Source organism: Pan troglodytes, chromosome 13, assembly GCF_028858775.2.
Source record: "Pan troglodytes isolate AG18354 chromosome 13, NHGRI_mPanTro3-v2.0_pri, whole genome shotgun sequence".
In the NCBI taxonomy this organism is placed as follows: domain Eukaryota; kingdom Metazoa; phylum Chordata; class Mammalia; order Primates; family Hominidae; genus Pan; species Pan troglodytes.
The window spans coordinates 93,093,262-93,116,107 of record NC_072411.2 but is presented as its reverse complement, the minus strand read 5'-3'; the positions used below and the strand labels follow the sequence as shown (position 1 = coordinate 93,116,107).

Genomic DNA, 22,846 nt, shown 5'->3' with positions numbered 1-22,846 from the left:
AGATAGTTATTAAATGATTGACAATGGACAAAGATGTCATAAATGATAGTTTCACTAAGTTGCCATTCCAGACCTCCCTATATTTGCAGCACCCTGTGACTGTTTGAGATTACCCAAGAAGAGCTGAGCTGTCAGGACGTACAGGGGCTCCTGGCTTTAGGATTGGGTGAAAGGAGGAAGTTGCACAAGACCCATTTTCTTCCCAGAAAACCCAGAGATGCCAAAGAGGTACCTCAGGAACCCCATTTGCCCTGGGGGTTGGGGAAATGTGGAACTCCGGCTCCCTCATGCCTGTTTCCATCAAGGCAGCTTTATTTTATATATTTACAGATGGAAACTCTGGTGGGAAGTTTACTTTCAAGAATATGTACCAAGGTCAAAAAAAAAAAAAAAACATTTGGACTCATTGGACTAGACAATCTCTGAAGTCCCTTTGACTAAGATTCTTTAATCCTCAGAAGTGCAACATAGGGTAGGAGCTTTAGATTTTTAAAAATGAATTTAACTTTAAGAATTTGCTTTGGAATTTCACGACATTCCTTGAGGAATCTGTAGACACGCTATCATAAAATCAACTTTAGCAATCACTGCCTTTCTCTCCACTCTATTGTCTCCTGGGAAGAGTCAATGTGAATAAACGATTTCATCACCTAGAAAGTGGCCAGACTTTGAGGCCATCAATCTGTTCCTGTAAAATAAACATTCCCAGGAAGCAACCTTTCCCTGGAGGTACTTATCTAGCAGGGAGCCAGCTAGAGAGTGATTATTGAAATGTGAAAACTGTTTGAATAGAGAAGCTGGAATTGCAGTTTCTCCAGTTTGCTCTTTGTCAGTGGGCTTTAACTGATAAATGACAGTTTTAGCCACAGACTGAGGTGTTAGGTAATTTTATTTATGTGGTGGAAAGTCATGAAGCACAATGAAGCTATTAGTAAAGCCTGGGTGACTTGAGTTTCATTTAACAAAGTAGCCAAACAGATGTTCTTTCAAGGTTCAGTATTCTCAAACACAGACGCGCTACTCACACCCCAGCTAGCCCAAGCATTTGCACAGCAAGTTGATTTCTCGCTGAACTAATTTAAAGAGTTGCAACACTTTTTTGAGGGAGAAATTGTACAAAAATATTACTAAAACCTTAGACTTTGTAGAATGCAGCAGAGGGCTTTATGAGCTAAGCAGTGCTGTCATTTTACATTCCTCTCTTCTGATTCTGTGATTCTGTGATTAAAGGCTATCCCTCATGTGATTAGACCACTGTTTCCCTCTCTTCTTCTTGTTTCCCAGGATCTAACCCACTGTCTAGCACATAATAGATGCTCAATAAATATTCACTAAATGAAAGGGTTATTTTAATTGTTTCTATTCCACATAGTTTTCCATGGGGGACATTACAATAAATTATGGATTGTTAAGAGATGAGCAAGAAATTTGGATGAAAATCACCCTATATCCCAGTCATATTTTTCTTAGCAGAGGTTTCTGTCAAGTTAAAAGCTATTACCATTTGTTGGCCAGGCATGGTGGCTCACGCCTATAATCCCAGCACTTTGGGAGGCCGAGGTGGGCAGATCACGAGGTCAGGAGAGTGAGACCATCCTGGCTAACACGGTGAAACCCCGTCTCTACTAAAAAATACAAAAAATTAGCCAGGCGTGGTGGCAGGTTGCCTGTAGTCCCAGCTACTCAGGAGGCTGAGGCAGGAGAATGGCATGAACCCAGGAGGCAGAGCTTGCAGTGAGCTGAAATTTCGCCACTGCACTCCAGCCTGGGTGACAGAGCGAGACTCCATCTCTCAAAAAAAAAAAAAAAAAAAAAAAAAAAGCTATTACCATTTGTTAATATATTCTTGGTTTCTAAGGTGTATTATTAGACACTGAGCAGAGGAGATAGAGAAGACTATGGTGACATCTAGACCTACCTTTCATCGGATTGTATTTTTTTTTCCAAGTGAAGCCCTGGTTAAGTTGGTTGTCCAGTTTTCTAGTTTCTTAGCAGATTTTCCAATGGGTATTTTTCTTTAGAAGTACAATACAGTCAATCCAGCTATTATATTCAGTGTCATATAATGTGATGTACCATATAATGTAAATATCATTAATATGGATATTTTGTATCTGTAATCATCTTGGATGATTAGGATGGCTTTGATACAAACATTGATGGTGCATCTTTTTTTTTTTTTTGAGATGGAGTTTCTCACTCTTGTTGCCCAGGCTGGAGTGCAGCAGCGTGATCTCAGCTCACTGCAACCTCCACCTCCAGGGTTCAAGCAATTCTCCTGCCTCAGCCTCCTGAGTAGCTGGGACTACAAGCGCCCGCCACCATGCCCAGCTAATTGTTTGCATTTTTTTTTTTTTTTTGGTAGAGACGGGGTTTCACCATGTTGGCCAGGCTGGTCTTGAACTCCTGACCTCAGATGATCCACCCACCTCAACCTCCCAAAATGCTGGGATTACAGGCGTGAGCCACTGTGCCCGGCCCTAATGGTGCATCTTATCTATGATGTTTTTCCATTCTGTGAGGAATGGAACCTGCGAATGTGAGACTGAATAGTGTTCTAGCTTAGACTACACTGATGAAATAATGAAGACTATGACAGTCATGCAAGCTGTGAAAATTAATAATGCTTTATTTGGTCAGAGCGTCTTTCCTCCAGTCTTGTGTATAGTATGTCAGCTTCCTTGCTGGATTTTGTTCTAAATGTGCCTCACAATTGCATCAGAGATTTAAAGTAAACATTAGACATTATTTTGAATCACTGAGAAAATAATCACCCTCTCACCACCCACATTTCAGTTCAGTAAAGTATTATATAAAGCGTAAAGTCTTTTTCCAAAGCTAATGGACAACACTGAGTGTCATTGCTCTGTCTGTGGAATCCTGGTTTCTCACACTTTTAAGACCCTGATATTTGGTGGTGAACACACAGGTTCCATAACTCAAAGAGCTGAGGAAGCTATCAGTACTGAATTATCATATGTATATTTATTCATAGAAATTAAACTATAGACCAGGCGTGTTGGCTCATGCCTGTAATCTCAGCACTTTGGGAGGCCGAGACAGGCAGATCACTTGAGCTCAGGAGTTCAAGACCAGCCTGGCCAATATGATAAAACCCTGTCCCTACTAAAAATACAAAAATTAGCTGGGCATAATGGCGCACGCCCGTAGTCCCAGCTACTCAGGAGGCTGAGGCAGGAGAATCGCTTGAACCCGGGAGGTGGAGGTTGCAGTGAGCCAAGATCATGCCACTGCACTCCTGCCTGGGTGACAGAGCAAGACTCTGTCTCAAAAAGAAAAAAAAGAAATTAAACTATAGAGGCTGGAATGTGAGAGCGATGGGACCTATAAGAGGAAACACTAAACTTTTTTCTACTCTTACTCTACATACCTCCCTTCTGGTCACCTAAATATGTGTGGGGATTTCTCTCCACTAACAACCAGTTCTCCAGCAGACACAAACTGGGCATCTACAATTTAACCCAATTCTAACACTCTTTACCTTAACTCACAGGCTAAGGACTTAGTCCCACAAGTCTGCCCCCAATTCAGATGCCCATTGCAAGTCCCAGGTTGTGATCTGCACTTCTGACCAACTAGCAATAAATTGAGGGTTCCCACAATTCCCTCCTCAGGTTCAATGAATTTGCTAAAGCAGTTCACAAAACTCAGGGGAACATTTTACTTACATTTTCTGGTTTACTATCAAGGATATTACAAAGAATACAGATGAACAGCCAAATGGAAGAGATGCACAGGGCAAGGCATGGAGAAGGGGTGTGGAGCTCCCATGCCCTGTCCAGGTGCGCCACCCTCCTAGCACCTCCATGTCTTTAGCAACCCAGAAGCTTCCCAAAATCTGTTCTTTGAGGTTTTTATGGAAGCTTCATTACATACAGTTCATTACAAAGTTGATCACCTTTGCCATTGTAGGTGAATTCAACTTTCAATCCCTCTCCCCTTCCCAGAGGTCAGGGAGTGGGGTAGAAGTTCCAACTCCTAATCACATGATTGGTTCCCCTAGCAACCAACCCTCATCCTGAGGCTATTTAGAAGCCCACCAAGATACACTTCATTAGGACAGAAAATGCCAGAAAATTCCAGGAATTTAGGAGCTCTGTGTCAGACAATCCTATCACTAAGGAAATTACAAAGGTCTTAGGAACCCGTGTCAGGAACCAGGATCAAAGACCAAATTTTTAGAACAGAAGACTCACCTGGCATCTCCATCTAGATAGGTCTTAGGAGCTCTGTCTCAGTAACCAGGTGCAGGGACCAAATATAGATTTCTTATTATATCACAATATCATAGCACCTCAACTCCGAAAGTTTTCCTTCAACCATCCTCCAGCTGCAGTCCTCCCTACAAAGAAAGTCTTCTGTGGGGTTAAGGCAATGTGCTCACCCAGAATCCAGGACCCCAGAATTCTCAGCCCAGAAGACCTCAAGCCCACTTCCAGGGCCTGTGTAGGCCTCTCCAGGTCTACTCTCCCAAGCACAGATGACACCTTCAGTGCAAACATATCTAGGCACAGGAGAGACCTAGAGGCCACACTGGTCATGCGAGGCCCTTCACAGAGGTAGAAGCAAAGGGGACAGGCAATGGCTCAAGATGGCTGTGCTATCTTTACCCATGCCACCATGTTCCAGTAAGACTTCAAGGAGCTAAAACCTGGCCAATTCGGTTATGTGAAGGATATGTCAAGGCAGGAGGCTAGACCATATGTTAACGGTTTGTTAACTTGATTGATAATGGTTAAATGTTTTATATACAGTATTGGATCTCTATCTGTGCACTTGCCTGAGGCCTCTCAAATGTTCTGCACCATTGAACTCAGAGATAATGTGAAAGGCACCCCCATTAGTGAACATGAAGTGGAAGTTGTAGATTCTTCAGTTGTCTCGTGTTTTGCATAGTGTAAGCATCCCCTCCCTAGTGGGCAGTGAGATTTTCTATTGTTCAAAAATACACCTTCTTGGTGCCTATACTCAAGACAACTAGTCCGTCTCAAGCGCAACCAAAGAAAGAGCAACTTATTTAACATAAAGGGGCTGAGGAAGAGGAACTGGCTGTTTGATGTGTTGACGTGCTGGGAGTACTTTTAGGGGTGGTTTAGGGATTTTTAAGCAGAATGTTTATTAAACATAACTTTCTACTAACCCAGTAAGAAGTGATTCCACTCTAGTCAATATAACTACCTGCAGGCAATGTAAGGTATCACAAAGATCTACTTCCTTCTCAATAATGAATCTTAAATGTAGCATTCTCATTATCAAGGAAGTCTTCCCACATAATCACAGAATTGTTATTCATATCATCACATTAGACTGTTTTTATTATTTCTGATTTCAAATGCAAACAGGATTCTGACTTAGTAATGCATATTTAGTGTTGACCTTCCTTTCTTTTCAGGTGACCCTGCCACCTCCAACCCCCCACCCTGACTTTTCTGGTGTAGATAATCCTACTTGTTCACATGTTCCCATGGCTCATTTTATAAACTGTTGAAGCTTTATATCTCCAAATTTCCACCTCCTTTTTGAGATTAAACACAATGAGGATACACACATTGAGAATAATTCCTCCCAAATTCCACCCAGGATTCTTGTTAAAATGCAGAGTCTGATTCAGTAAGCCTGGAATGAAGTCAGAGATCCTGTTTTTCTTACAAACTTTTAGGCGATGGCAATACTGCTGGTCCTTTTTTACCTACTATAAAATTTCATCAGGGACTAACTGCAATTTCCTACTTCTTTCTATGTCAAACTCCTCCCCAGAGGTGATTATTTTTTGAGCTGTAAATATCATGCTAATACTGATATCTCTTGATTTTTTTTAATTTTATATGTCTAACTTCTGATTTTCTATAAAAGGTTAAGCTATGTCTTTCTTTTTACAGCTCTCCATATGTAGAAATTCTGCCCCATCTTCACAATATCATTATATAACATATTTTCGTTTACTCAATGTATTCGATGTTTACCTTACTATGATTATATAAAAATTGTTAACAGCTAAGCCATATAGCATACTATGATTGTATTTCCATTCTTGTATTACTTTTAGTTTTCTCTGGATTTAATAGTTTCCCTGAGTTTTTTATTTGATTAATTTACATACTTGTCACTAATTAAGCCCCAAACTTTCCATCAGAACTAGAAAACTCCTTACAATTTGGTCAAACATGTCCATCTATGAGTTCCTTTCTTCCTTTTTTCTTGGCAACATCGCTCTGGGAGCCCTCCATCTTCTGGCTCCAGTCCTGGCTACTTGCCCTCTGATCCTGTTGTGCAATTGTGGGGTAGTTGTTTTTTGTTTATTGTTTTGTTCGTTTGTTTTTGAAACTCCCTTTCACCGTTATCCTAGGGAGTCCCACCCCCTTCTCCTGGCTGGGTTCATGTCTTCCTCTTTCTTAGGTTACTGTCTCCTTTTTATTGGAGAGACTCTTTCAGTAGTTTCCAGAGAAAAAGTACTAGGGAGCCAAATTTCCAGAGGACTTGCATATCTGAAAAAGTGTTTCCCATCCATAGTTGACTAATAGTTTGGCTGGATATAGAATTCTGGGTTAGAAATCATTTTTCCCCCAAATTCTTAAAGCACTTTTCCATTGTCTTCTACTTATCTTGTATTCTGATTCTTAATCATTTATAAATGCCTTTTTATTCCTGCACTCCTGAAACTTTTAAACTGGTTTCCTGCAATTTTACAGCAATGAGTTTTGGTGTGGTCCTTCATTTATTTATTGTGCCAGCCATTCATGGGTCCTTCCAATTTGAACACTCATGTCCTTTACTTTGAGAAGTTTTCTTGTATTATTCATTTTTATAGACTATTGAAAACATGTAAAAACATAAAGAATAATAGCATGAACACCCATCAAATAGCTTAAAAATTCAAACTTTGCAAATATAGTTGAAGACACCTGGTACCCCCCCCCCCCCGCCTTTAATCCTTTTCCTCTCTGTACCCACCCACCTCCCAATAACCATTGCCTTGAATTTTGATGTTTATTGTTTTCAAGAATGCCTTTATACTTTTTCTATGAATGAATATGTTTCTATATACTTTATATTATTCTGTATTATAAATTTAGATTTTACATAAATGGCATCCTTATGTATATATTTTATCACAACTTGCTTTTCTTGCTCAACAAAATATTTTCTGAGACTCATTCCTACGTTGATTCATGTTGCTGTGGATCATTTATTCCAACGCTGTATAGTTTTTTGCTCTATAAATATACACAGTATAGCTAGCTATTCTCCTATTGATGAATCATTTTAGCATTCTAAGCAGTTCTACTATAAACATTCTTCAATTAACATTCTTCTACATGTCTTTTTTTTTTAATGAGTGCAAAAAATCTTTGACCTATATATATTTGGTAGCAGATGAGTCAGAATCAGATGATTCAACAAGAATTGTTACGTATAGGTAATGTGCATCTTCTACTTTTCTAGATACTGAGGAATTGTTCTCCAAAGTGATTGTAACAATTGCATAAATGGTATATAAGAATTACAATTTGTTTATGTCTTTGACATTTCCTCTACTCCATTTTCTCTGTTCTCTTTCCAGAACTTGTGTTAGTTTGTTGCTGCAGTTCATGTATTAATTCTTTATTTGCTATCTTTTCTATTCTATTTTTGATATCTTTGTGGGATTTTTTTGTTTGTTTTACATTCTGGGAAATTTCCTCTACTTTATTTCCAATCTTTTTACTGACTTGTCTATTTCTCTTATTATATTTTAAGTGGTTCTTTATTATTTTCAGAATGTTTCTTACAATAATATTCTATTCTTATTACACTGATGTAATCTTTGTTTTATATAGTTTTTAAAAAGTGTTTTAATGTGCATTTTCAAATATATACAGAAATAGAGAATACAGCCGGGCGCAGTGGCTCACGCCTGTAATCCCAGCACTTTGGGAGGCCAAGGCGGGTGGATCACCTGAGGTCGGGAGTTCGAGCCCAGCTTGACCAACATGGAGAAACCCCATCTCTACTAAAAATACAAAAGTAGCCAGGCATGGTGGCGCATGCCTGTAATCCCAGCTACTCAGAAGGCTGAGGCAGGAGAATCACTTGGACCCAGGAGGCGGAGGTTGCAGTGAGCCGAGATCGTGCCACTGCACTCCAGCCTGGGCAACAAGAGCAAAACTGTGTCTCAAAAAAGAAAAAATAAAAAGAGAATACAATGAATGAATTTAAGCATCACCTAACTTCAACAATGATTAATATTTTGCCTATCTTATTTAACCTATTTTTCACCTATACATACATTTTTCCTGGAGTTCTCAAATTCTAGATAGTACAGTATAATATAGATACTTCAGCAGGTATCTTTAGAATATAAGAAATGTTTAAACCTAACCACAATACCCTTATCGCAAAAACCAAAATAATAATTTTTTTTAAATGCTTCCTTAATAAAATCCTATTTTTTGTTCAAATTCCTCCATTGTCTCAAAAAAGGCCATTTGACAGTTGGTTTGTTCAAATCAGTATCTAAGCACTATCTTCCCATTACAAATGGTTGATCTGCGCCTTCAACATGCCATATATTTATTGAATAAACTGAGCTGAATACAGTAGACTTTTTTCACTGTTTTTTTATTCATTTATTTATTTATTTTTACTTTTTGCTTTTCCTCTGAGTTTTTTGTTTTTGCATTCTTATTTCATGTGAAAGTCTTTGTCAAATGCCTGATGATCATTAGCTTGCTGTTAATAATTAAGAGAAGGGCATTAAAAAACAGTCTGAAAATTCTATGTGCATGTTGAAAACTGTAGACTTAGAGTGATTATTAGAATCTGGCTGTTTCAAAGGGTTGTTGGAGGACGGTGTTGGGTATAGAAGGCAGTAGCTGTATGTTACCTCCCTTGGTCTGGCAAACTTCCCAGATACCTTTCCAGGAGCTTTTAAGCCTGGCTCTAGATGTCGGAGAAGGGGCAAGCATGGGCTTAACCGTAAACTTTAACAGGACCTTCCACTCTTTAGCACACACAGCACCTAACCCCTGACTGCAGCTTGACCTTGTTCCCAGAATGTAGATAGCCTCTGTAATTCCTCTGACTCATCCACTCCAAAGAGCAAACCTCCCTCCTGTGCCCAGGTCTGGAGGGGTGGAGACCTCACTGCCTGAGCTGGGGCTCTTACAGCACATCCTGGTCTGCAGTCTTCTTTTCTGCAGCCTCAGGGAGCTCAGTGCTTTCAACCTCTGGGTTCTTTCTTCTACCCTCACTCTACACTCCCCTACCTATCACTCAGGGATCTAGATTACAGTTTTACTTTATTGGAAAGTGAATAAAACTCCAGCTATTACCTTATTGGAGTGTCTGGAGGGAACAGAGGAAAATACATGTACTCCGCCTACCATGTTAAACCAGAAGGAGGTCTTGCATTCTTTTTGAACAGATTCATTGTGACACTAAGACTTGTATCTGTATACCTATGCATATATGGATTGCTTTTATTAACATTTGGTAAATCAAAAGGACCAATTTTCAAACATTAAAATAAGGAAAAACTTGTCTAAATTTCAACTGAAAAAAAACTATGCCAGAATTTTTAAAGCCAGAAATTATCTTGTTCTGAAGACTTAAAATCATTCTGTTTGGGGAAATGAAGATTTTCCAAACTGTATATAACTTTTAAAACAATAAGAGGGAATGTTCAATAATAGAGACTGTTTGGGGGTATTTACTTTATTAATTTATTAATAAATATATTAATTTATATAGAAACAAGTCTTCTATTAGATAGTATGCATTTGTGAGGTAACAATTTATTTCTCTCTTCCTTAGGGCTGTCACATGGTGACTGAAGAACTTCATTCCATAACATTTGAAACACAGATCTGCCTCTATGGCCTGACCATAGATTTGGAGGTAGGTGTTTTAAGAACATACACTATTTACTAATGGCATTTGCAAGAATTGGTCAGCATTAATAGATGTAAGCTCGGTCTTTTCTAGGTTTTAGTACATTCCATATTCATTATTTTGTTTTAATTTAGAAAGTCAATATGTCAAATATTCACTAGTTAACATAATATTTTAGTTAAATATATATGATAAAAGCTTGTGGGTAGCTGGGTGCAGTGGCTCACATCTGTAATCCCGGCACTTTGGTAGGCCAAGGTGGGTGGATTGCTTGAGCCCCGGAATTTGAGACCAGCCTGGGCAACAGGGTGAAAACCCCCATCTCTACTAAAAATACAAAAATTTGCTGGGTGTGGTGGCATGTGCCTGTAGTCCCAGCTACTCAGGAGGCAGAAGCAGGAGGATTGATTGAGCCCAGGAGGTGGAGGCTGCAGTGAGTGCTGATCATGCCACTGCACTCCAGCCTGGGTGACAGAGTGAGACCTAGTCTCAAAAAAATAAATAAAAAATAAAATAAAATAAAATAAAAAGCTCAAGAGTATTATGAACTTTATATACATTAAATAATTTGTTGCTCAAGTTCTTGTTTGTTTGTTTTCTGGGATTTCCTGAGTCATGAACACTCAGTGGAAAGCCTAAAGAGAAATAAGAATCCTTGAACTTATGTCATGTAGTGATATATTTTCTTTTTTTTGTAGTAATATAGTTTCAAAAATTTAACTTTACATAAAAACTCACAGAAGGAAGATTTATCTAACATAATGAGCAAAGACAAATAATAGGAACATTACAGTATGTTGCTTTGATCCTCATAAAACAATCACCACTAAACTCAAAGAAAGAATAAAGAAACTTTTGGAATTAAATTGAACATGAATTGACTATGCACTCCTTGAAGGCAGGACACCATGAATGAATCAGTGCATGAATGAACAAACACAATCTCACACACCCTGAATATGATCCTATTGTGGAGTATATTGTTTTAGAATTCTGCCTTTGCTCTTTTATCTTAATGATGGTAATACGTTTGCAAAAGCTTTCATAGATTCCTTCCTCACCTCCTTTCCCTAAACCTCTGTTTTTATGAGTTGTTAAAGTTCCTCAAATGGGTATTTTACCATCTACAGGAATCTGATGTCTGTTATTGGGAAAAGAGTACTGTAAGTTGATTAGTTTCCCAAGCTAATTTGTAAAAGCCTGTTTATCTCATAAAGTAGAAAACCACAGAACCAAGAGTACTAAATTGAGTTAGTTCTGTAACAATAGCACAGACGGCTCTATCTCCCATAGCTTATCTCTCCTATTTTTACAATAGAAACCTCCCACTTCCAGTGTTTATGTTAATTAGGTGTTAGGTCATAATTTGAAGGTACCGATTCATTCCAGAGATAAACTTAAAATAGATTCTTTTATTTAACTTATAGAGAAGATTGTTGCTAATTCAATAGACTCTCTAATATATTGCACTTGAGACAGTGGGTGACATTTAAAAAGTATAAATGTGTCCGTGATGTCAGGGGAGATACTGGGAAGCTGCCTGACTGAGCACTCTGAAAGGATTCCTGCTCTTTCCTCTCTGTGCCCTTACTCATGCATGGTCAGAAAGTTCCATGGCCTTCACAAGTCATTTCAGTGACCAGGGCACCATGGACATCAGGACTGGAGGTGTGGGGCTGGCTTGAGATTGGCCCTTTAGAGGCGAGGGTCAAGCATAAGATCAATGTAAGGTGGGACTACCTGTAATAACTACGCTTTTTTCCCCCCAAACCAGACCAGCTCATTGCCTGTGGTGATGATTTCCAATGTCAGTCAGTTACCTAATGCTTGGGCATCCATCATTTGGTACAACGTGTCAACCAACGATTCCCAGGTAGACTCTATTTCTACCTCAACTTCTTTAATGCTATTCAATTTGTTTTATTGCCAACAAACACATCTGCATCAAAACATGTGTGTGCCAGTGGGGTGTGGGGTGAGAGTTGCTTTATTTCTAGTATTTCTAGTTGTATGTTTCCTCTCATGTCATATTTAAAGTAGTATGTTCTGATATATGTGGACCCTGAGAGAGTTCTGCTAGCAAAAGTAACAGGGATTTGTTATTTCTGAGGGTCTGCTCAGCTCCCAACTATGTGCGTACCAGAGAGTTCCAGGGCCATCCTATGACTCTGTTAACTAAGCTGAAGGAAACTTCTTACCTCCCCAGCTGCTCTGGTCCCACCTTGTCCATGCAGTCTCTTCTACAAAGGTAGAGAATTGGTTTCCAAGTAAGTAAGTAGAATATTCATCAATCTTGCCTAATCGTAATCTGACAGTGCACATTTTCAAGTGGATTACAGATTTCATCCATCCTAGGCTCAAGCTGGGTTTTAATGCTATCTGGTCGTTGTGACACTGACCCAAAATTGGCCTCAAGTCATAAAGCAAGCAGTGAATAGATGCTCTTCTTATAAGACAACCAGGGAAGGGAGTGGCAAAAAATATGAGTCAGCACTTCCCCTTGCACCCCTCCTTCAAAACCTCAGTGTGTTGTCCTGGAAACCACTAAGGTCTAGAGAAAATAGGTCAGATGTAAATAACAACATTTCTTCTTAATTCAGAGCAAATGTTCCCTCCAAAGGGAAGAATTCTTCTACTTTAGATCCCAGTAGTAAGAACAAGATCATAATGAATCAGCTGTTAGTGTTCTTTCCCTTTGATTCAATGTTCTAAGAAGGAAACAACGAGGAAAATGACTCAGGCCTACTCCTTCTCCTCCTCAAGTGCCCTAGCATCTGAGACAAACTAATTGCAGAGAGGAAGACTGTGCAGGGTGCCCCCAAAAGAGCAGAACTTACCAGAGAAATCGCCTGATCTTTAAGGCGAAGGACAGCCAATGCCCCTGAGATTAAATGCTGATCCCCATTAGATCTACACATGTTCAGCTTTCTTCCAACTCCAGGGAGTAGAAGGAGTGATGGGATACTTCTCTGTCCTCCAGCCTCACAGAGCAGTGCTGCACTTAGCTTTCTTCAGCAACCTCCTTCTGTAAGAAAGGCACCAAAGTCATCACACCCATCATCCCAAATTTACATGGCTCTAGGATGAGAATCTAGAGCTATAGATAATATACAGCTCCTAAAACACAGATTCACAGCCTAGTTACAGAACCAGTCTAAACAACTAATCCTGGTTTCTCCTCTTAATTCTATCCTGCTTTGAAACCTAAGCCCTTAGGCCTTGATTGTATTCTGTGCTTTCTGGTCTTTTCCAGGCACCATTCTCAGGTTCACAAAAAACCATCTCCCTAGAAATTCTTTCTCTTCATTCCTCCTCTTCCTATTGCCCATTCCTTGTTGGATGCTGTGTCCTCTTTCATTCCCACCTTCTGAAATCTCTTGAATTGGTTCTTTTTCTTGATTAATCTAAGCCCAATTTAGCTCTTGTTCACAACGGCCTTTTCCAGGCACCGCACTGGATTTCTGAATTCTTCCTTTCCTCTTCTTGAAACATGTTTCTTGAGTTTCACACATCTGTTTTCCAGTAATCTGGGACAGAGTCTTATGTTTCACTATTGACCTGGTTTCTGGCACAATCTCGTTTGTAGTTGATCACACAGAATATTCTCTTATTTCGCTGGGCACAATGGTACACACCTGTAGTTTCAGCTACTTGAGAGGTTGAGGCAAGAGAGTTTCTTGAACCCAGGAGTTCAAGTCCAGCTTGAGCAACAGAGCGAGATCATTTCTCTGTTTTTGTTTTTTTTAATTATGTAGAGCAAATAAGAAAAGACTACTATGGTGTCCATAAAATAGGTATTTGAGGTTAATCATAATATTGTAGGGTCACCTTCCCTAGCCTGGGACTTTACCATTTCTAGCACTTTGGGATGATTGGTCTGGTCAAGGTAAAACTTGTGCCAACCCCACGATAAACCAATTAAATAATATGATATAAGTTTTGTTTAGGATGAATATTGTTTTAGAAAAGAGTATCTGTCAAATTACTTTTTGGACAATGTTAAGTACTTGCATGAGTAGACTGATACGGAAAAGTTAAAGAGATGTCAAGCGATGCTTCTGAAGAAAGATGGAGCCCTGATTATATTATACTCAAAGAACAAGGAGACTTTTAGGAAAAGACCACATCAGTCTTAAGAACAACAGAGATGAGATGATATTTTATGTTTACTTAGGTTGGCCAAAAGACTTTAAATTAGGAATCCTATATATTGAATTACAGTGTCATAAGCGTAATTGTTACTGGTGGCGAATATGTATGGATCTGCAGCAACCTCAATTCTTGCCTCCTCAGAAGAAAGAATTCAACTGAGGAGTATAGGACAGAAGGAGTGACCAAGGCAAGCTTCAGAGCAGGAGTGAAAGTTTATTAAAAAGCTTTAGAACAGTCAGAAAAGGAAGGAAAGGAAAGTACAACTTGGAAGAGGGCCAAGCGGGCAACTTGAGAAGCCAAGTGTGCAGCTTGACCTCTTGATTTGGGGTTGGCATTCTTCAGAGGTCTTGTTACTTCTCCCCACTCCTGAGATCATACTGGGAAGCTGCTGAACAGTTTTAGGTGTTTTCTATTAGGACACGCTTGTTCCTTGGCACCAGCTGTGACCAATTATGACTTTAGAGAAACAGTTAACTGCCTGACTATCACCTAATGGTCACCCAACACTCCTAGTATGTGTGTGGGGAGAGGGGGAGACCTCTCTTGCCCTGCTCACACCTCACTAGCTACCCGCTGTAAGATAATTAACAAATTATCATCTTGACTCTATTTCAGAACTTGGTTTTCTTTAATAATCCTCCACCTGCCACATTGAGTCAACTACTGGAGGTGATGAGCTGGCAGTTTTCATCGTACGTTGGTCGTGGTCTTAACTCAGATCAACTCCATATGCTGGCAGAGAAGCTTACAGGTGAGAGCTGGTAGATAGAGAGGATTTGCCTCTGTTTTTGGCCCTCAGGCTTTTAAATAACCAGGACGCTATTACTACTACTAATAATAAAGATGATAATCATAATTTATTCAATGCCTACTATATTGCCAGGCACAGAACTAAGTGTTATATTATTTTTAATTCTCAGGAAAGTCCTGCAAAGCTCAGCTTATTCTACCAATTTTATAAATGACTGGATTGGAGTGCAGAAGTCAAGTGACTTGCCACGGCTGCATGGCTAGTACACAGCAGCACCAAGCCGCAGGCCAGACCTGTCCAGGTCTAAAGCCCCTCCTTGTCTATTCCCCACCCCAGTCTCCAGGGTATATTTCCACTAAATATGAGGTGAACCCTTAATGGTGCCTCATATGATCATTCATACGAACGTCTCAATTGACATTAACCAACTGGAAAATGACTGATTTCTTCACTAGGTCTAGGAAATGTAATAGAAGTTTTAAACCACCTGGGCAATACTTAATTCTGCATACCAAGAAAGTTTCAGCTTTGACTGAGATTTCTAAAGTTTGCAAAATAGAGTCACTGGTACTACATGTGCCAACTATAATCCAAACATTTTCTAAAAAGTCTCTAAGAGATCTGTATTTTGACAAGTCGGGGTTTAACATATTTAACACCAAAAAAAGAGTTAAAATTAGATCTATATGCATTTCTAGTTAAATTAGGGCCAAAGATCCATTTGTGCAGAAGTAGAATCATGTGTGATTTAAGCTTGACTCACATGGTGCTGGGATGCTTGCCACTTGCATCTACTCTTGGATCAATAGGTACCTAAATACATTAGGACTTTGGAAAATATCACAAAATTTACTTAATGGAAATACATGTTTTGATCCTTATTTAATTCATAAGCAGCAATAGCATTCAATAAACATTTGTTAGAGTGACTAAAGCTTTTAAACATGTAGTATAGATAGAAACCATATCCTTTCAGACCTTTATCAAATTATTCTTATGAGTATAATGTCCTTAAAAATTTAGATGGAAACTCTTGCATCCTTTCACTGCTGTGGATCAAAACAGCCAATGGCTACTATCTAATAGATTTCTAGTCCATTCTTTCCATCTTAATAGGCAACATTCCTGGTAATCTAGCTATACCTGACTTACACAAATTTGTTTTATAATGTTCATTTACCGACATTAGGCAGCTCTTCCTGTCTCCAACATGAGCCTTCTCCATATCCATCATGCTTCGTCCTATATTACTCTTGCTCTCTGGAGTGGCCTCCTTCATCTCCTCTGACAATTTATATTCTACCCATACATATCCTAGATACCCACCTGCTTTCTAAAGCCATTGTTAGCTCCTCCACCAAAAAGCTTATTTTCTAGATAATAAATTTCTTAGGAACAAGGATGATGTCTTGTATTTGTACTGTACCTAGCACTCAGTACATTGCAAACCCATATCAAGTGCTTAAGAAATGCTTGAAAGGGAAGAGGCAAAATATCTAAATTGAGCACAAAATCGAAGCATCTCATTGTCCAGTGAAAAATTTCATTCTTTTCTTTCATTTCAGTCCAATCTAGCTACAGTGATGGTCACCTCACCTGGGCCAAGTTCTGCAAGGTACAAACGGTCGGGGAAACATCATTTAGATACATTTTTTTAATACAATGTTCCTTTCTAAGTCTATTACTATGTGGGGTTTTGAGAATTTCCCAGATAATAATTTTTTTTTTTTTTTTTTTTGAGATAGAGTCTTGCTCTGTTACCCAGGCTGGAGTGCAGTGGCACAATCTCGGCTCACTGCAAGCTCTGCCTGCCGGGTTCATGCCATTCTCCTGCCTCAGCCTCCTGATTAGCTGGGACTACAGGCACCCACCACCACGCCCGGCTAATTTTTTCATATTTTTAGTAGAGATGGGGTTTCACCATGTTAGTCAGGATGGTCTCAATCTCCTGACCTCATAATCTGCCCGCCTTGGCCTCCCAAAGTGCTGGGATTACAGGCGTGAGCCACCACACCAGGCCAAGAATATTTTTTAAAGAAATTAAGGTGTTGTCCAGTTTAAAGATAATATTTTGGTGAAAAATTGAACTTAAATTATTATATCAACATTATTACTTAAATAATCATCGTCTTAATGTGCTTGTCTATTCCTGTAGGAACATTTACCTGGTAAATCATTTACCTTTTGGACATGGCTTGAAGCAATATTGGATCTAATTAAGAAACACATTCTTCCCCTTTGGATTGATGGGTAAGTTATAGGCTATATTTTTCATATGAGTTAATTATGTTCTTTTTTTCTGTTGTTATTGGTTTTCTTCTTTCTTTTTCTCTTAAGCATGTTTAGTACCACAGAAAAAAAAAGTTGCAATTTCTTATTCTTTGTGGAGTAGCACTATGTATATTAATCTATATAAGAGTATTTCAGGTAAGAATGACTTTTGATTACACCCAAAACAAACTGTAGGTCTTTGTAAATGCAATAAGTGAAAATCCAATAATGATCAGATGAAATAATGCATGTTCTATTTTTAGGTATGTCATGGGCTTTGTTAGCAAAGAGAAGGAACGGCTGTTGCTAAAGGATAAAATGCCTGGCACCTTTTTATTAAGATTCAGTGAAAGCCATCTCGGAGGAATAACTTTCACCTGGGTGGACCATTCTGAAAGTGGTATATACTCACTAATGTTTATTCATGTGAAATTAGTTTTCTTAAATTTGGTTACTGGGATTTCAGTTTTTGGAAGTGTATGGTGTGTTGATCTGTTTGTGATGTATTCAGTGGGCTTGAATATTAGTAGTTGCAGTTGTCTCAGAACAGGGCACCTATGAATTCCAAAAAGTCTATCGTATGCACAATCTATACTGTCCAGACAGCAGAAGGTCTGACATTGAAGTGACATGAACTGACAAGTCACTCCAGTGGCATGAAGATAATGTGGGCAGGGAAGAAATGGTCACAAGGAATGTGTACAGGAACCTGTATATTTCTCCAATTTCTGTTTTTCAAGGGGAAGTGAGATTCCACTCTGTAGAACCCTACAATAAAGGCCGGTTGTCTGCTCTGCCATTCGCTGACATCCTGCGAGACTACAAAGTTATTATGGCTGAAAACATTCCTGAAAACCCTCTGAAGTATCTATATCCTGACATTCCCAAAGACAAAGCCTTCGGTAAACACTACAGCTCTCAGCCTTGCGAAGGTTAGGTTTTTCTGTTTGTTTTTGTTTTTGTTTTTTCCTTAAGATTTTGGAAAATAACCTCATATTGGAGCAAAGTAAATGAAGTTCCCCTTCTTGTTTACTCTGATTTCTGTAAGATCTAAGGGCATGTGGAGGTCAAAGCCTTAGAAATGAAGCGGTATGTCAGCAGTTCCTGAAAAGGCACCGCTGGGCTTTCTAACACTAGCAGAGTAAGCAGCTGTAACTAAACTTCACCATGGCCATGGGGGCCTCTCATAGCCACTTGGAGAGCTTCAGTTTTCTCCTTTGTAAGACAGAAGTGGTGCAGGCTTCATGTCTATGACTGAGGGAAAGGAAAAGAAAGAGGGGGTAATGATGAGAAGCTTTTAATAGTAAAACAAGTCTGTATATTGCAAAGGAACCCCAGGGTTTATAAGTTTTATATTTTTAACCTTACTGTAGTCTTACAACTCAGGGTATTTGTTCATTTGCCAGGGAGGGGACCTGTGGATCTCTGCTTCATCCTCTCCCTCCCTCACACTCCCAGCCTACCTTTCCTAGTTGTATCCTAGGACCTAGAGCAATGTCTGGCTAAAACAGGCATTCAGTAAATATTTGTTGAATACATAAAAGAAAATTTGTTAAATTACTATGCAATTTTAAGGTACGTTCACCATTCTGTTTCTTTAACGAAAGTGTATACAATCCATAAAAATCTTCATCTATAGCACTAAATCTTTGGGCACCATCATGTAGAATATCCTACAGTTGTCACTTACAGACTTGCAGCCACCTGACTTCATGCCCTCTGAAATAAACAAAAATACAAAAGAAAATAAAATCAAACAAACCTGTGGCTTTTCAGTGACTTTCAACAACTGATAAAAATGAAATAACAAATATCAATGCAACAAATTAGGGTTGGAAAATTGGAACAAATACTAGTTCAACATGGTATACCAGAGAAGTTTGGGGAATTTTTCCAAGGTGAGGTTTGCACATGACTGTTACTACAGTACAATGATACTTTTGGGAACACTGACGTCTGTACTTCAAGAACGTTTGCAATCATAAGATTCTGATTGGTGTCAATTTCAATGAAAAGAACTGGGTTATTATGTTTGGGTTATCTCCCAAAACATGACTCAATCAGTCCTTATAATCAAACATAAATGAAACGTAGAAAACAGGTAATAGAGTTGATTCTCAATTTTTCCCACACAGTTTAGAGGCATTAATATGTAAAGTCAGATTAGGCCTGCCAAGAGATTTGTTTTTCTCTTCTTGCACATTTTATGCTTATCTAAAAGATTGTGTCCCCTATTTAACAAAACATTTTTGTGTATCACCGAACAACTGCGTTATCTCTCTTCCTCTTATCATTGTTAATATTTTTCTAGACTCTTTTTTCCCCAGTTGTATTGATAATATTGACATTTTTTTCCCCAACATTGTGCCTTTTTGTTTTCCAGTTTCAAGACCAACAGAAAGGGGTGACAAAGGTTATGTTCCTTCTGTTTTTATCCCCATCTCAACAATGTGAGTAATGTTAGTCACATGTGAAATATTTTTATAAAAAGCTTTCCTATAGGAGATTTAAAGGTAGAGCAGAGTACACATAACTGAGAACAAAGCATTGTAATGTGCAATGTCCCATTTCCTTTAATACATAAAGCTAGCCTTCAGGGCACACTTACCACAATCTATTGTGCCTAAAATTATAAAATTCCCCTTTTATATGCCATATATGCCACAGTAAGTTGAGTGTTCTGATATGAAATGATGAATTAGATAACTCAGTGTCACAAATAGATGAAGCCCTAGAAATGAGTTCCTGACATAGTAAGTCACCGTGAGCTATTATTATTTTTTAATCCTTGTCCATATTGACCTTGTTATCTCTTTAAGCCGAAGTGATTCAACGGAGCCACATTCTCCATCAGACCTTCTTCCCATGTCTCCAAGTGTGTATGCGGTGTTGAGAGAAAACCTGAGTCCCACAACAATTGAAACTGCAGTATGTTCCCTTTATTTTCCATTGCTGGTCAAAGGTGTTTCCAATGATGCAAAGGTGGTGTGTGAATCAAAGGGGCTGAAATACTGCCTGGGTAGGGAGAAAACACATTTATTGGAACAAATTCATGAGCATAACACAAAAGGTGTCTGGATGGTCCTGCGTGTTGCTGATATTATGGGTATTGAAAGCAGACACCTTCACTTACTTAAACTGCTTTACGTTGTTTCCACCAGAAACCACCAGAGGGCAAAATATTCCTATACCCTACTCAAGCACACTATCCCTACTTGCACCATGGGCCCCCTCACTCCCCACCACTCTCTACTTTAGCAAACAGCATTTATTGGTCAATATTTATAAACCTAGTATACTATCTAGTTTACTAGTTACTTACTATCTAGTAAACCCAGTTTGCTATCTTAACAGTGCAAACATCACAAATTGCAATTTTTCTTGATTGTGACTTGCATTTCTAGAACCCGGAGCCTCATCAATAATATATGAATAACAGTCAATGGCATAATAATGCTCTCCTTTTTGAGAAATGAGTCATAATCTTTAATGCAATAATGTTATTTGGGATGCATGCTATTTGCTCTTATCCACCAATACTGTCAATGGGTTCAAACCCCCAATTTACATGAAAGTGAACATACATCAGAATAATATAATAGAAACTTGGAGAGACCCTAAGCCTCAAAAAATTTTTATCTGGCTGGCTTTTAGTCCTTCTCTTGAAGATCTCCATAGATGAAAAATTCACTTTCCTTTGATAGCTTATTCTAATGTTAGTTCCCTTAAATCGTCAAGTTATTTATGTCTAACTGAACATTTGCTACATTTTGCACCCATTTCCTCATTATGTTTTTGGTGGATAAACAGGCCTTTTTCTTAAAACACTTTTCTGTCTCCTTGAAAGGTACCTTTTATTTCAGACTGATCAACCCCAATTACTTTTGGAAATACTTAGTTTAAGTATTTTAACTAGGTAATAGAAAAATTATGGAGTAATTCATAGAAAAGAGGACGTTTATTTGCACAAGAAATAGTGATTGATTTGAAAACCAGTAGTTTCCTCAAAGATTATTTTCATTTTTAATTTTAGATGAAGTCTCCTTATTCTGCTGAATGACAGGATAAACTCTGACACACCAAGAAAGGAAGCAAATGAAAAAGTTTAAAGACTGTTCTTTGCCCAATAACCACATTTTATTTCTTCAGCTTTGTAAATACCACGTTCTAGGAAATGTTTGACATCTGAAGCTCTCTTCACACTCCCGTGGCACTCCCCAATTGGGAGTGTTGTGACTGAAATGCTTGAAACCAAAGCTTCAGATAAACTTGCAAGATAAGACAACTTTAAGAAACCAGTGTTAATAACAATATTAACAGAAGACTCGCTTGCCTGTGTTTGGTTTATTTCTGATTTTGTCTCTCTGGTGTTACTACGATTTTAGCTAGAAGATGTAAGTGTTAATGTTTCAGGGTAGGTCAAGAATAATAAAGTCACACCTACACCTCAGCAAGAAGGCGTGAGGGAAAAGCCAAATCAGCCAATCAGTATGATGAACGCTAGCAGGCATGGTGATCACAGTAGATCCAAGAGGAAAGTCGTGATGGGACATTAGCAGAAATTCACGGGGCATCCAGGGTTGAATTATGAAGCCTCCTTAGTGCCATGTCAATGTTATTCCAACTATGGGGTTCAACAGCTGCTGGTTCCAAAGGAGGAGGGATCCAGAGGCATTCCTGGTGGTATCTTGGGCAAACTGCACTGATTTTACAGGTATTGTAAGCAGACACATGGGTTAAAAAAATAATAATTAAAAAAAACTCATGAGGACTAGGAGGATGAAATGAGGACTAGGAGAATAACAACTCTGGCCTTGGGTAACTGATTTTATTCATAGGTTGCTCATTCTTCATCTCTAGAAGAGGTAAGACTATGTGGGTTCTATGATCTTTCCCAGCTCTAATAGTCTCTCTGGTCCTAAGAATCCAACCTGAGACTGGGGAAAGAGGTTTAGGATGAGATGTTCCATTCCTTCAATTTTCTCTAGTAAAGAGGAAGGGTAGTTGGTTTCCTGGATAGTAATGTATGTGAATTGCAAGTCTATTTTGGTCCTTGCCTCACCCCTACTGGATGTTTAGTGGTGCCATTGCCCAGCTGCTGTCCTTAGTAATAGCATGGAGCTCTCCAGTGCTCAAGACCTGGAGAGCTCTCTATGCCTGCTGAGCCCTGGGGATGCTGCTGAATCCGTTGAGGAAGTAAGGCTACTGAGGCATCTGCCATGCCAGCTGCAGAAAAATCCAGAACCAGGTTTCAAGGTGAGCCCTGACTGCAAAGTCAGAGATGGCAGCCCCCTCCGAAGGGCTCTTATTTCATTCCTTCTGCCCACCTCCTGTCCTCCAGGCAAACCAAATAGGCAGAGGCTAATGTTTGATGGAAAAGAGTTCAAAGGAAAAAAAGCTTTTACTATAACCTGCCCTTTCCCTTAGAGAGATTCCATCTGAGCAATCTCATCACACCCACATGTGCCCAACTGGCTCCTAGATTATTCCTATGGAACAAACTCTCCACCTGCCCCAAGGCCAGTTCCTTTACTCCTTTGTGAGCGCCTAAATGCTTTTAGGGTGGAGGCATCTGTTTGATGGAAGGGTGCATCTAACTGGAGGTGCATCCTCCCAGTCTCTACTTCTCTCCACAAAACCCGGTTTTCTAAAATTTGTCTGACACATGTGTATCAACTGGCAGCAGAATTGGATGAAATAATTTAAACTGGAGCATGACTATTACAGTTTTATCTTTAAAGAAGTAATTTCCTACCAGGAAGTGCTCTTAAACAATTGGAT

The 22,846-nt window shown here is 39.0% G+C and overlaps 1 protein-coding gene across 10 annotated transcripts in view; it reads left to right on the top strand.

The window, feature by feature from the left end:
* The window catches only part of STAT4 (signal transducer and activator of transcription 4), a 145,387-nt gene extending 123,998 nt beyond the window's left edge, over nucleotides 1–21,389 (top strand). For all 10 annotated transcript variants that reach the window (XM_063791398.1, XM_063791397.1, XM_063791396.1 and 7 more), the window contains 10 exons: nucleotides 9,814–9,897; nucleotides 11,666–11,764; nucleotides 14,659–14,794; nucleotides 16,360–16,409; nucleotides 16,950–17,044; nucleotides 17,329–17,465; nucleotides 17,806–17,997; nucleotides 19,449–19,515; nucleotides 19,885–19,993; nucleotides 21,099–21,389. In XM_063791398.1, coding sequence (XP_063647468.1) covers nucleotides 9,814–9,897; nucleotides 11,666–11,764; nucleotides 14,659–14,794; nucleotides 16,360–16,409; nucleotides 16,950–17,044; nucleotides 17,329–17,465; nucleotides 17,806–17,997; nucleotides 19,449–19,515; nucleotides 19,885–19,993; nucleotides 21,099–21,125 — 996 coding nt within the window. In that variant the 3' untranslated portion in view covers nucleotides 21,126–21,389. The remainder of the gene's footprint in view (nucleotides 1–9,813; nucleotides 9,898–11,665; nucleotides 11,765–14,658; nucleotides 14,795–16,359; nucleotides 16,410–16,949; nucleotides 17,045–17,328; nucleotides 17,466–17,805; nucleotides 17,998–19,448; nucleotides 19,516–19,884; nucleotides 19,994–21,098) is intronic.
* The last annotated feature ends 1,457 nt before the right edge of the window (nucleotides 21,390–22,846 follow it).